Below are 15,413 nucleotides of genomic sequence, written 5' to 3' on the forward strand. Positions count from 1 at the left end.
TTCCCTCCAGCTTTGGGCTGTAGCATCTACTCCATCTCCCATCATCTCCCCACACACACTTTCACATCTCTAGTGCAGGGTAAAGTGTGTACACGATTAACTGATGAGCCTGATCTCATCTGTTAACCTTCACGATTACATGCAGGCCCTCCTCCATGGCACTGCAGCCTCTATATTAGGTAGGAGCTAGTGCCTCCGTATCAGAAGAAGTAGTGTGGGGAACAGGCAGCACATTTACCTAAATACATTTTATCATCCTTACCTGACATCCCCTTATTTTTATTAACAATGAATAGCATGGAGCTGCCTGAATTTTGTCAGTTCCACTGCTGCTAGCAGGCATCTGAGCAGCAGCACAAAGTGTGACAGGACTCAAGTCAGCATTAACTCTGCTGTTCTTCCTTAAAGCTCTATGCAGCAGCAAAGACTCTCTCTATCAAGGAGGTGGAAGGGAACCTAAGCATTCATATAAAAGAGAAAAGCTTAAGTTCTGCAGAACTTGTGGCATTTGCCACAAGAAAAGATTCTAAGCAAGTCTGTTTTTCAAGCTTTGACCACAGAGATTATTTTATAAAGGGTTTCAGACACAATCGTACTCTAATGTCCTGTCTTGAACAAGGGCCTAATCAGCTTTGCAACAGTGAGAATATTCTTGCTGTCTTTGGGTTTAACAGTAATTGCTTGGAGTTTGAGCTTTTCTTATGGAGGCAAAATCTATTAATTCTAGGCAACTGCATCATAAATAGATCCATCTTCCATTGCAACAGAATAAATGCAGCTCCTTTATGGCATGTTCCAGCTCTACTTTCAGTAGCCAAATCAACAGATAAGCAAGATTAATGTTCACTGTTGAAAGTTCTCATGAGAACCTTAACCTTTAAGTTTTGGGGCAACTAGTGATTGTGGGTGCCTAGGCCAAGATGCTATAAAGCAGCCTGATTTTCAGAAGAGTGCCCAGCCTCTCCAAGCTATCTGAACTGGCTTTCTGAAGTCAGACACCTCCCACCCCACCACAAGTCACTCTTGGAAAAAAAGTCTTGGCTAAAGCTTTCCCTGCAGTAAAGTTTCCAATCCTTCAGTGTGATCCACATAAGAAAACCCTTATGGAGGCCCACTAAAGTAACTAGGGTTCTTTTGCAAGGAGCCAGGCGACCACCTGCATAAATTATTGCAAGAACAGACTAAGTAGGGATGAGAGGACACCTAACGAGAGAACTTGCCCCACTGATACCTCGATAGTACAGGCACAATATTCATACACCTATAACTAGGTAGGCTGACCAGAAGATTAGGAAGGGGCCTGCAAAAGGGGAGTCTAACCAACCAACAAGATCTAGAATCCATACCCTATGGACAAGATCTAACTGTAGCCAAGTAATGTACATAGCGATTCCCTCTTCCATATCACCCTCTGTCTGAAGTGATTTAAAGTTCTTCATCCTTACTAAATGCAGGCAGGGAAAAGCTGTATCTTCCAGTCCCTACCATACAACCTCTCTTAGTTACAGTGCTGTACAGTACATTTTTGGCTCGGGGTATGAAGAGACCCCCCCTCTCCCCAGAGCACAGCAAGTGACAGAACTGTAAAGCAGGCTACCAGCACATGGCCACACTTTCAGTTTAAAGTGCTGCTGTGGCTGCTCTTTAAACTACTATGTTTAGACAAAGCATTAGTCATGCTCCCAGTTGTTTCACTGCACCTCTTTGCAAGATGGCTGAAATGACTGAATCACTGGGCCATCTCAAAGATCTTAAACAAAATTTCTTCTTAAAAAAAAAAAAAAAAGACCAAAGATGGATCTCAGAAGTACTTCTGTTTAGTTTTGTCATCACAGATAAACACCAAAATGCGACAATTACTCAAGAGAAATAGACAGATCTACAAGCAATTATTTTTAGTCCACATTACCCTATTTCTATTTAACATGAGCCACATATAATCAGGAAAGAGAAGCCACTCCTTTGCCTTAAATTCATGTTGGCTTCCTTACCCTACTTCCTAGTCAGAAATAGACTTTAATACATCATTTTTTTGCTGTGTGATTATATAGTTAAATACTTTCAGGAAGCAGGCATCTGACTTGCCAGATAATTGGAGGGTTTTAGCCTCTAAGAGGACTCCACACATTCAGATTATTTTTAAGATCACTGATTTCACCAGGAATTTGTGGATGGAAGATAGTGTGAACATACATTAACATTCCACTTACTTAACCTTAGAATTGGCAGAGAAGAATTTTAAAAATACCTTAAGGGCTGATATGCATTAAGGATATGAAGGGGTACCCAGTGATTTGATACTTACCAGTAACTGCTTAACCAGTGACCTGGTCAGGGAGCTGCTCTAGCCTGGCCAGTTCTACCACGACCAATAGGCTGCTTCGGCCAAGACGGGCCCACTACGTCATGCCACAAGTGGAGGACTGCTCCATGGTTAACCATACCGTTTAAACAGTTAACTTTTTAAATTTTAGCTTACATCCCTAGCATACATTACACAGTCTTTGTTGATACAGCCCTATGGGCACAGCTCTCGAATATAGGCATAACATATGCCCTTGAAGAGGGGTTTCTGCAAGAATAGTAACAGAATATCCCTGAATGACATAAAACTACATCAACAGAAGTATGTATGCTGGGGGTTGCAATCACAAGTATGTTGGCTGGGAGGTGCCATTTTTTCCACATTCCTGAGGGTCATAGCTATGCCAACAACATTTTGTAGAATAGACCTGGCTTAAGTGTTTGAAAAGAAGCATATTGGAAATTGAGAAGCAACTTACCATTTCCACTAGAGAGGAAAACCATGATAAAAAGGTTAAGGTCAGGGGAGGGAGAGAGCGTTATGCACTCAAAGTAACATTTTCAAGGATGCTAAAGTGATTTTGGAACCCAAGTCCCATTTTCAAAAGTGACTCTGAGAACCAGATTTTTAAAGATATGTAAGTGCCTAACACCACAAAGAGGTGCCTACTGGGATTTTCAAAAGTATTTAAACAGGTTAGGTGTGTAGCATACATTAAAAACCAATAGGCGTTAGGCACCTAATCCATTTAGGTATTTAAAAATTCCTGTTAGATACCTATCTTCATGTTAACGCACCATAACTTTGCAAATCTAACCCCCAAAGTTCTGGAAAAATCTGAAGTGGTCTGGGAAATTGATAACTATTTAAACATTTTATAAAAGTGTAAGCCAAAAGTCTCCTTTCACATGTCCTTTGTCCTATGAGTCTGAAACAAATGTTGCCAGAGTGAAAATGACTACTCAAATATATAAATCAACAGTCCACCCTAGCTCACAAATGTAAAACGCAAATGAATAAAAGTGATAACTCCTCCATGAACTTTAAAACATTAAAAAGACAATAGTGCAACAAACATTACTGTCTGGAAAGGTATTTTTACTATTAACTGTCTAAATTCTTTTAAGATCATTGTAATGAAATGATCATTAAAGCAACCTAGGTGTGAACATGACCCCTACTCTCAATAAAATTAGCATTTGGGGCAACTACTATCAAAATCAGAAGAGGTCTTGATCACTTAAAAGTGGGTACAATATACCCATGATGGCTTTGTGGCAGAAGACATGGCCATGGGACCCTGCTGCTGCAGTAGAATCCACAAACAAAATTAAATAAGATCAGGCCAGCAAATCAAACAAGACCCCCCCAAAACAATGAAACAAAAATAAAAAACACACCGCCCCCCTGAGGATTTAAGATGAGCAACAGAAATTGAAAATCATTTTAATATGGCAAGCTTCTGAGAGAAGGCAGCAGAATGACCATAGAGATTCCCCAATGGAAAGCTTGAAATGTTGGAATGAACACACATTATTGGCTTCAGAGTCTTCAGTGACAGAGAGAAATCAATAGAGCTGCAGTCCTTCTCCAATGGCTGACAACATAATGCAAGGATTTCTAGGGCTATCTGATATTAGTAATGCTAGCTGGCTACTTGGACAATGAGAAGGAAAGCATGTAAACCCCCTAATTAGCTGCATCTTAGTTTAAAATATTTGAGTTGAGCACTGTCATACACCGCAGATAATGAGGTAGATGGATAAAATTAACGTGAAGCCATATGTTAACTCACGTGACTTTAATATTAATGGCTTCTGGCATATCTAATTAAGAGATAATGCCAGTAGGATAATTGTCAACGGATAATGGCTTTGTGCTGCTGGGGGGGGGGGGGGAGGAAGAGGAGAAGAGGTTGTAGCAAAGTCTAGGAATTTATTAAGGAAAAAATTGAGACCTTCAAAAGGCACAAGACATTTACCATGCCCACTCAAAAAAAACCCAGCAAAACACTAAAGGAAAGCTAAGACATACATGTTTGATTAATGCCTCTAGTAGAAGGATCCCATTATTCTACAGTGATATATTCCAGGGACTTTACTATACCAGAGGACTAAATAAAGATGCAATACAGACAACTAGCTAAAACACAGTCTATGCCCCAATTTGAAACTAAGTTATAACAAATATTTATCATCTGTGTGTGATTACACGGATTTCTAAGTAGGTTAAAAAAACCCTCCACACTATCAATAAATAAGATTCAGTAGCCTAAATGGCTATTACACATTTCATTATGTCTAAGAGATCATTTATTACAGTTTTGTGATTACATGGCAAACACAGAGCATATGTTAACTTGATGCACATAAAAGTATTCTACTACTGTATGCTTGCATACTAATCAGGGTCTTCTACCACACTAATATTTTTCACTAAGCATATTAGCGCCAAACACAGGGTGAAAAAGAGTGTTTTACTCAACTGTTCTTTTTGTATAATGGTCTAGAAAACCTAGAACTAATATGCTTATGCCCTTTTAATTTCTGCATTATTAAAAGTAACAGGTCAGTTTCCCCAGGAGATAAAGCTGTTGAAGCCTATGGTATTCCTGAACAAAGAAAGAAAGTCTGTAATTATGGCAGTCTCTGACATCATGAGCGTATCATACCATTACCCAGCACACCCAGACATACTGGACAAGCATAACATCATTAAGAAGAACTTTGTCAAGTTCTAATATTTTTATTCAACAGAACATTTTTCCTTGAAAAATGTGGTTTCTGATCCAAAACAAAACGTTAACTCTACAAGCAGCCTCTGGGACAGAGAAGGAAGGCACTTAAACAGATGTAATCAATTCCCTGCTTGGGGGGGGGGGGAGGGGGGGAAGGGGCTACTTTTTCTAGTAACCTATGCCCATAAAAACAGTTATTTTCAAATACTCCCACACTAGGTTTTTCTTCTCTCTCAAAGACTCTAAAATGGTCACGGAGAAGTATTTTCAGATTAATTTTGCAGAGAACAACCCTCTGAAAGTCTCCTTCCATGCTAGATTTTTGAAAAGAAAATGAAACCAAAGCCCAAGAGTTTGCTTTTTTAGAAGAACCTCCCCCCTCTTTTCCCTTCCTCCCCTCCCCCACATGCAATGTGCAATGCAACCTTAACTCTTAATCTGATTATGGCCTAATCCCTCCTCCTTCCCAGCTGCTCTGATCTTTCTGTGCAACAGCAGGCCAAAGGCTAGAAAGAAACTTCTCAGTTGCAATCATCACCCTTGGAAATATTCCGGGTAACAATCAAAGCATTGAGGGCTCCTACTTTTTAGTGCAGTCTAGGAGAATCCCCGTGAAACGCCTCTCCCCGCAGCTCAAGGTGACCACCAACGTGTCGTTCACCATCTGCTCCACCAGCACCGGTAGCCAGGAGCCGACCTGCAGCTCCTTCGCTTCAGCCTCCTCCATGCTTGCAGGAGCTCGGCGTCCGCCTCAGTACAGCTGGAGCGCGGCAGCAGGCTCCCAGTCGGCCTCGCTTGGGCCCGCTGCCCGTTCTGCTCTGCTTTCTGCAATCCCCTCCCCCGCCGCTGCCGCTACTGCTGCCGCCGCCCGGAGAGCTACACCGGCCGCTGCGATGACCTCATGGCTCCAGGCTCCCCCTCAATTGGGAGGATTAGTAGGTGCGCTGACGTCACAATGCTTTCCTCCCGGGAACGTTCCACGGCCGAGTCCTGCAACAATTGGCTACAGTTCAGGGTGATTATTGGAGAAGAGCATGTCAGTAAGACTAAAGCGGCTACTGCTGCTGCCGGTGTGGCCTGTTGGGGGAAGGGGGGGGGGGTGGAAAGCAGGTCTCCTTTCTGCCCCCAGAACACTACTTCAGTAACATAAGAGTCAAGTTGCTCTGCCCTCACATCACCGTATTCAACGTGTTAAAGGGTCAGTGCGTTACCCCTCTGCGCTATATTGGGATGCAGGAAAATCAGATCCATAGCACGTTAAAGAATCGAGGAGTCCTCTCTTTTCCCTAGCCTCGGTTTGAGGAGGATGAATACTCCACATGCAATAATAGGTTAGGTTAAGGATGTTCCCTCTTCTGCTCCAACCTTTGCTTTAGGGCATAATTACACCATCCTCACTTGTCTACAGCACGATCATTTACCCATGCTAAAGAATTTTCCTGGTTCCATATTGTTCCTTGTGAAAGACAACTACACCGTCATTTACTGCTAATCCATATGTATTGACTGTCTGGTCTGTCCTTATGTAAAAGGGGGAAGGAAAGAAGCAGTCTTTGTGGGGGTTTTTAAAACTAAATAAGCTGTTCCCATACTGCAGCTCTAAAAAAGATATCCTAGTTCACATATATTACAATGGCGTTTAAAGGCTGTCTTATGGCATTCAAATGCTGGCAAGTATACAAATCCAGCAAGTCCTTATATCCGCTTAAAAGGGGTTAACTGCAACCTTAAATTTGCTTTCTTAGGAAACTGAGAACAACTCACTTTTCTCAGCACCCATCAATCTGTACATTTTTATAACTCAAACACTTGCTCTTACAGAGTTGCAGGAGTGTCAAATTGTAAGTGAATGAGTGAAATTTCAATAAATTATGTGTGAGATTTCAAAAGCCTTACTGGCACACAATGCAAAATGCTTCATCATATGTAATGATATTGTAAAAACTGCTTTACAATTAATCCCAAATGGAGTGTCTGATTCCAAATGAGTAAGGCTGTCTTTCAAAACCTGGATTTATTATTGCAGTTTAATTTCAAGTGATATAAATCCCATTTTCTAGAATGCCTTTTTTCTAAATGATATACTGTGGTACTAGAAAAACTAAATCAGTTCTTATTCATTTAACTAAGGAAGAGATAGCTAGGGGTATTTTTAGCAGACAATAAAGCAAAAATCTGTTGCATTAGAAGATGGCTACTGGAAATCATGACAGGCCTCTTCCATATACAGCACTGAATTTGCAGGCATACGCATTTCTTTTCAAGGGGGAGTTCTCAGATCAACACTGAACAGAGGAGTCCTTTTATGTTTAAAGTGAAATGTATTTCATTATTGTTTCAAATAACAATTCAATGATGTTATTTTCAATAATCAAACAAAAGCTGACTGGGCAAATGTTCAGGTTTCCTTTCAGGCCTGTCAAGGCAGAGCAACAAGGAAGTAAAAAACAGTCTCATCTGGAAGCACATTTGATTAAAAGTAAGAAGGCCAACAGGCGCTTTTTTCTTCATATACAATCAAAGGCTAAAAGTTGTCAGTGCTGAGTGAATTTCAGAGGTTGTAAATCTTACTCTAGACTTAAGGTATACCAAACTGTTACTCCATTGGGCCTATACTACACAGTGCAACCATGAAAAGACAACTGCTTCTTACTGAGCAATGCTGCATTCAGAAGGGGGTCCAAGGTCAATCAGCCCTTCCTATCCATTCCAGATCGCACCATCATATTACTTCTTTAAATATATGCCTACAGCGCTGTAAAAAGTGCCTTGTCTGCATTATTTAATAATCATTATGGTTTACAAGAAATAGTTCAGTTAAATAAAGCAGTGAAATAGAAATCAGACTTTTACTTACCACAGGAAAGAATTTGTGATTACATATATATTCCAAGAGACCATAGATGGCCGTGATTATTATCAATTACATCTTTATATGTAAAACAATAAGTCACTTTTCCAGTTTGCAAAGTAAACACTTTTCTTTTTAATTAGAAACTGCAGGATGGCTAGCACTGTAGTAGTTAAGATAAAGTAATATGAGACACATTCTACAATATATTAGATCAACAAAAAATGGCAAAGTTTAGGCTTTTTTATTTTGATGCATATATTCATTGCAAATATTTGAAATATCTTTACTGATCAGTTTGACTAGAGTATTAAAAAGTCATGATAGAAAAATATTGCCATAATGTATTTAGTTTAACAGATTAAAACAAGTTATTTTAAAACTCATAGAAAAAGTTAAAAGTTTCCCTTCAAACTGTCTTTTTATAGTAATAAAAGTAATTAAAACATTGCACAGCTCTATTAAATTAATTTTAAACTTGAATAACTGGATTATCTGCGGGATCCAAAAGGAACAGCTTCAGCACAGGTCAGCTAAATACTGCAGTTCTCTAATAATCCATTTTTGGTGTGAGCCACAAGTCCATAGAACCTTGTTACAAATTAATTAAAACTGTGGGCTCACTGAACTTACAATGTTGCTGCTGCTGCTGTTGTTTACTCGATTATTTCAGTCTTGATTAATTTTGTTTGGTCGATGTTTGACCATGAGGAAAAGGTTGCTTTGCTTATTCATTTGAAGTTAGTCGCACTGGAATCGCCTGTAATAAGGATTTAAACGGAAAGGAACAACCAAAAGCAATTGGGGAGGGGGGGGGCAACAAACAAAAAACACCCGAAGCAAAACAAAAATCCAAAAGCAGGATAAAAAGCTAGCAAATGAGAATCGTTGCAAAGACACTGAAAAAAAGAGAAAAGTCCAGGGCTCACGTTACCTGAGCGATCAGTCTCCAGCCCTTTAACAATTACTGTGTTTGACAATTTACAGAGGTTACTCTGTGGCATTTCGTTTCCAGCACGCACCCTCTAGCGGCCCAATGCTGCATTCGCTCCCCATGACTGACCTCTCCGGCCGCTCCAGGCGGGGAAGCGCCGCCCCCGCTCTAGAGACTATGGCTGCTTAGGGGTGCTTCAGGACGCTGCTGCAGCAGCAGCCACCTTGACTTAACCACATTCCTCCATTCTGGCTTCTCATGAGCGCACGCCTGAAAGCTGGCAGGCAGTCTCCACTGGTCACAGCAAAGCAACAGCCATCTCCCTCCGGAAAAGGCTGGCAGCTCATTTCTGCTGAAACAAAGGGGGGAGATATTAGGAGTTGACTAGGGAATTCGCCTGTGCTTCGATTTTTGGCAGGTATCCTCCCAGTGAAAAATATTCAACTGCTGGTCTCTGGGAAGCATTTGGTACAGTTTTGAAATTGGTGTCGGTGCGAGAGGTGCTTCACCCTAGGTAGAAAACTATCAAGACACGTGCAGAGCAGAGCGGCTGTAGCTTTCTAATAGGTTCAAAACAATGCTCTAGGTTTCATACTATATTTCTATCACTAGCAAGTCCTGGATATTTTTTTTAATTCTATGCTTTGCAGTCCTCAGATCTGCACAGAAGGAAGTGTGAAACAGGAGGCAATCTGATACAAAAATATAAAACCATACGGTTTACTTGCTAGGTTGAAATTGGACAATAGCTGTTCAATAGATACCTACTGCTTCATCAGATGTAGGCACCCCCCCCCCCCTCCCAGTTTATGCAGTGGAAAACTAAAACCAAGACAAATTTCTATTATTTTTCTTTACATCCTAGCCTGAGCTGTTTTTTTTAAAAAGCATTCTCCTGTGTTGCAGCATTGTTCCATAGCAAGCCAATCAGAAAGTGAAACTAATACTTTATTTTCATTGCCCAAATAAAGAAATGAAAAAAGAGTAAAAATAGTTAAACAAATTATATTTTTAAAATACTATCGGTTTTAATAGTCCAAGAATTTATTAGTAACAATCAGCAGGCAAGTGTTATTTATTTACATATGATTCTTAATATTATATTTTCGCTTTAAACAAAGGATTCTTCCGTTAGTCTGGCAAGACGTTAATTAGACATGTAAACTCCTCTTGCATTGCTCCTTTTTTAAAGTGTAGTTGATAAAAAAAAGTTTAGGCTCCATTTCTATGCAAATCCTTGTGTTTCACAGTCCATAGTATGAATGAGAAAGATGGTTTTGTGGTTAGGGCACAGCAGCAGGTGTCAGAAGATGTGGGTTCTTTAGCAATGTCAGAGGCCTTCTGTATGACCCTGTGTAAAGTGTTTCAGCTGTCCCATCTGAAAAATGGGGATAGGAACACTCAGCTACCTCATCTAATTTGTTAACATTTGTAAAGTCCTTGGAGATGTTTGTATAATAATTTACATAGGCATGAAATTATTATTGTTCCCATTTTAATCACCGAGTTTTTATAAAACACAGGCAAAAGTCACTTTAAAGGTGACATGTAAAATATTTTTTAGGAAGCAAAAAAGATTCTGTAGGCCCTCTTTTGGCTTCTCTCTGATGTCTGAAGGCCTGAAAAGTTTTTTTTTAAAACAAGCTTTCGTGGGCACAACCCACTCCATCTGAACAAGATGAAGCCCACGAAAGCTCATGATACTATCTAAATTTTTTTGTAGTCTCTAAGGTGCTGCAGGACCATTCATTGTTTTTTAATTTTTTTTTCAGTTACAGACTAACACGACTGCCCCTTTGAGACTTGAAAAGTTTTTGTTTGTTTGATAAGCAAAACAAAACTTTTCACTCCAGTTTTTTTTTAACTTAGAATTATCCGGAGTATACAATCAGGTTTTGTTGGAGGACCTGGAAGAGATACTAGCGTAAGCAGAGGTAAACCTGATATGCTGAGAGTTGGGCAAAACTTTGTTGAAGCAAGTGGGCATAACACTCATAACTCTCATCTCAAATAAATGAAAAAGCAATTATGCTCCTTTATGAATAGACAGCTGAAACAATAGGGACTGTTAATTTGTTTTTTTTAATAAATGGGTATTAACAGAAGCAAAGAATTTTAAGTGACTTAACGCTCCTTTCTCTTCTTCATATCTTAAACTTAGTGAAAACTCAGACTCTTTGGGTATATCTACACAAAACCTATGGCAGCAAGACTCAGAGCCTGGGTTGACCCAGTTTGCAGGGCTCAGCACTAAAATAACTGAATAGATGTTGTCGCTTGGCTTCAGAGCCAGCCCGAGTCTATACAACCTAGTTTCAACACATTAGTCCAACCCCTGCAAGCTTGAGTCCACAGGTGGTAGCTGAACTTCCCCCCCACCTGTCCCCCTGCTTTCAGGGAGTCTACCCCCATCCCTGTCTGCAGCCAGAACCCCAAGCCCCCCGTAACCTGAGCCACACTGGCTGGCCTGCCCCAGCTACATCAGCCTGCCCCATGACACCTCTTGCCCTGACTCCCAAGCTGCCCTGGACTGTGCTGGTGGGTCCAACCCCAGCCAGTTGGCTTGAGCCCTGGGCCACCTGAGCCATCCCAGTTGGTCCAACCCTCACTGATGGCTGGCCCAGCCTCTGGTTGTCTGCTGAACTCCAGACACAGCTGGAGTAGGGATGTGAAGGACTAGTTGATGATCCAATAAGCAAACACTTATCGGCTAGCCAACATCCTAGTCGACTAATCACTCCCCAGCCCCTTGCTGCCTCTGTCAGAAAGAGGCAGCAACGGGGGGAAAGTAGGGGATACTTCAAAGCCTGGGGCTAGATCCTGGGCTCCATGTAGCACTGTCGCTTTGAAATACTGTGTGCAGCCCAGGGCCAGCTGGGGTGTCCCCAGGCTGTATGCAGTGTTTCAAAGTGGCAGCACTTCGTGGAGCCCAGGATCAGGTGGAGTCCCCAGCTAATCCCAGGTGCCATGTGCTGCTTTTGCCTTTGCAGTGTAGCAACAGCCCTAAGGCTGTTGCTTCATTTGGAAGGCAGAATTGCCCTTTCGACTAATTGAATAGTTGATGCAAAATGCATCGACTCTTCGATTAGTCAGTTAGTCAATATTTAACATCCTTAACCTGGAGCGGAGCCCCTGCTGGCATCAGGGCTGAGAAGGAGGGGGGACAGAGCATGGGCGGGTCCACCGGCTGAGCCATGGAGGTCTTCTTTGGCTTCTGATACCCACCCACTGCAACTGCTTGAGTGTGCCAACCTGGCTTCTAAGCCTCTCTGCCACAAGCTGCTGCACTCTGTGTTCCCTGAGAGCCTGATTTGGTTATAACAGTGTTTAACATTTTTAATCGAACTAGGACAAGTTTAAAGTTGATCTTCCATTTCTAGCAATGTCACATTTGTTAAGCAACTTCTTCCCCTCTTTTCCACTACATAAATGCCATGCTAACTCCTCTCAGCTACACACAGTAACACCTGCAGTAAATACAAATGTTCCATCTGCATGTCATTGCAGTATTTTGCACTGATGGTCAGTATGTCCAGTTGAATGGCTTCAGCAATGTTACATCTCAGGGTTCGTCTGCACAGCACCTTAAATTCAAAATAAGATACGCCATTTGCACTATGCATATCTTATCTTGAACCTATTTCAAAATAGCTTATTTGGAAATTTGGTGCATCTGCATAGCACCAAATTTCGAAATAACGTGCTATTTCGAGCCATCAGCCTCGTGCAACAGGGATGGCAAAATAGTGCACCTGTTATTTTGAAAAAAAAAATCAAAATAATGGGCAGCTTGTGTAGATGTCGGGTTACTATTTCAGGATACCTCTGATATCCCAAAATATCTGTGTAGTGTAGACGTACCTTCAGTGGAGTAAGGAATTTCCAGAAGGTATTTCAGTGAGGGCAAGTAAGAAGGTAGTTCTCAAATCTTGTCAGTTAAGGTCCAAATTCCCCTGCTTTCCATGAAACAAGTCCCAAAATGCATTGAAAGCTCTACATATCAAAGTATGTTTGGGAGGAGAGGGCAGGACATACCTGCATACAGTAGTCAGCAACTTTCTGTGTTATGTAGAGCACTGCTCTGGAATCGCTCTTTATGTAGGAATGTAAAGAAGGGCAGGATGGGCAGACTGAGAAGTGGCAAAATTGTGGTTTATAGGTGTATGCTCAATCTGGAATCCCAACCCCCAATGGCAGGAAGAGAGAGACAGTGAGCCACTTTTTGGCAATAATGTACAGAGAAAAAATTACTAAAGAACCTGCGTTCTATTCTTGGGTCTTTTAGGGTATGTCTGCCCAGCAAAGTTATTTTGGAATAATGGCCATCATTCCAAAATAACTATGGGTATGTCTACACTACCCCGCTAGTTCGAACTAGCGGGGTAATGTAGACATACCGCACTTGCAAATGAAGCCCGGGATTTGAATTTCCCGGGCTTCATTTGCATAAGCGGGGAGCCGCCATTTTTAAAACCCTGCTGGTTCGAACCCCGTGCAGCACGGCTACACGGGGCACGAACTAGGTAGTTCAAACTAGGCACGAACTAGGTAGTTCGAACTACCGTTACTCCTCGTTACTCCTCCGCCACTGCCAGGCCCAGTGTGTGTGTGTGTCACGGAAGGAAGCTCAGCCACCCCAAAGCCCCTTTTCCGCCTGCAGGATCCTGATCTGGCCAGCACCTTCCTATTCCTGTTTGTTCCCGGAACGTAGGGATGGTGAGCTCTCCCCCTGCTGGGGACATCTGGGCCTCTGCCGGAAAGGGACCACAGGCTAGAGCACACATGGCCATGCTCCTAGCACGTCACCTTCGACTGAGCTGAGAACTGTCGCTCTTGGCTCAGAGATGAGGACAAAGCTTCAGGCACAGTGCCCCTGGGATGACTAACAGTCTCTCTTCATTCTCCACAATCAGACCAGCTGCGAAGAAGGCGGTCGACATCACCCAGGACAGCCTCCTAAACCCGAGGAACCTGCAGGTGCCTGAGACCCATGGATGACTTCCAGAGGTAGCAGCTTGCGGTACTCCGATCCCTGGAGCAGGCTCTAGTGATACACCTGGCGGGAGCTGCTGTATACGGGCCACACCATGTGTGCAGCCATGCAAACCCTCGTTGTCAGCATGACGCCTGCTCTCGCTGTAGCTCCTCCTCCCACTCCTGTTCCCCCTGCTTCTCCCTCAACACTCCATACTTCTCCATGGCTGCCATGGCCGCCAGAGATCACCACAGCCAGGTGCCACTCCCAGCCCCAAGCTTCTCCTCACCTCTTCTTCCTCTTCCAGCTCTCTCTTCACCCCTCCAAGGAGCTCATCTCCCCCTTTCCTCCCCTCTCCCAGGTTCTTTCCCCAGTCCCTCCCCAGTTACTTTGACCCCAAATAAAGAGAAACGGAGATTTTATTTTTTCCAAAACAAACTTTTTTTTAAAAATAATCTCATTAGGGAAGGTGGGGGAGGGGGAAAGGCAGAGAGGGCCCCTAGGGCGGAGGCCCAGGGGAGAGTGTTACTGGGGCTCCTGCAAGAAACTCTGCCTCAGGGCCTCCCAGATGCACACGGGTCCCTGATGGGCCTGCCAGATGGCAGCTGTGTGCGGCTGCTCCAAGGCCCTGCCGATGTGGTCAGCCTCTGCTCCCTACCCTGTCAGGAATGCTTTCTCCTTTTGCTCACAAATATTGTGGAGCACACAACATGCAGCCACCACATGAGGGATGTTGTGCTCCCTGAGGTCCAGCCGGGTAAGGAGGCATCTGAACCACACCTTCAAACGCCTGAAGGCACCTTCCACCAACATGCAGGCCTTGCTGAGCCTGGCATTGTAGCATTCCCGAGAGGGTCAATGTGATTGGTGTTTGGTTTCATGAGCCAAGGCAAGAGAGGGTAGGCTGTGTCTCCCACCATGCAGATGGGCATGTTCACATCCCCACCCCTGATGATTCAGTGGGGGGAAAAAGTTCCAGCATATAGCTTCTGGAATATGCTAGAGTTGTGGAAGACGTAGCCATCATGCACCTTACCCAACCACCAGACATAGATGTCGGTGAACTGGCCCCAGTGGTCCATGACAGCCTGCAGAATTATCCAAAAGTATCCCTTACGGTTGATGAACAGAGATGTCTGGTTGTTGAGGGCCTAGAGGGGCATGTGGGTACCATCAATAGTCCCCCTCCCCGTTAGGGAAGCCCATGTCAGCAAAGCCAGCGATAATGGTGTCAATATTGCCGAGGTGGGTGACCCTGCATAACAGGATGGTGTTGATGGCCCGCACCACCTGCAGAAGGTGACAGAGATTCATAGGGGTTCCAGGATCCCTGGGAGGTCCCTCAGCACACACCCATTCCCCTCCCCACACACCAGGAGCAACCCCTCCACTCAGTCTGCCAGGAGGCTGGGGTGAGTGTGGAACTGAGAAAACTTCCTGGGGAGAGTGTTTACACCTCCCCACTCCTCCTTTATCTAGGGAACCCCATTCCAGCAGCCCAGCCCTTCTTGGAACAATAGCCCTCAAATGCCTTACCGGCATGACCATGGGCCCGACAATCAATCTCCCCACTCTGAACTGGTTCCCAACAGATCGGTAGCTAGCTGGTGT

The 15,413-nt window shown here is 43.2% G+C and overlaps 1 protein-coding gene across 2 annotated transcripts in view; it reads right to left on the bottom strand.

Moving 5' to 3' along the window:
• Positions 1 to 5,960, bottom strand: part of PWWP2B (PWWP domain containing 2B) — a 46,465-nt gene extending 40,505 nt beyond the window's left edge. Inside the window, exon 1 of one of the 2 annotated variants that reach the window (XM_006136627.4) lies at positions 5,627 to 5,960. In XM_006136627.4, coding sequence (XP_006136689.1) covers positions 5,627 to 5,769 — 143 coding nt within the window. In that variant the 5' untranslated portion in view covers positions 5,770 to 5,960. The remainder of the gene's footprint in view (positions 1 to 5,626) is intronic. The other variant, XM_006136626.4, reaches the window with a different exon arrangement.
• Positions 5,961 to 15,413: the final 9,453 nt, after the last annotated feature.

The sequence above is a fragment of the Pelodiscus sinensis genome, chromosome 8 (assembly GCF_049634645.1).
Source record: "Pelodiscus sinensis isolate JC-2024 chromosome 8, ASM4963464v1, whole genome shotgun sequence".
Taxonomy (NCBI): domain Eukaryota; kingdom Metazoa; phylum Chordata; order Testudines; family Trionychidae; genus Pelodiscus; species Pelodiscus sinensis.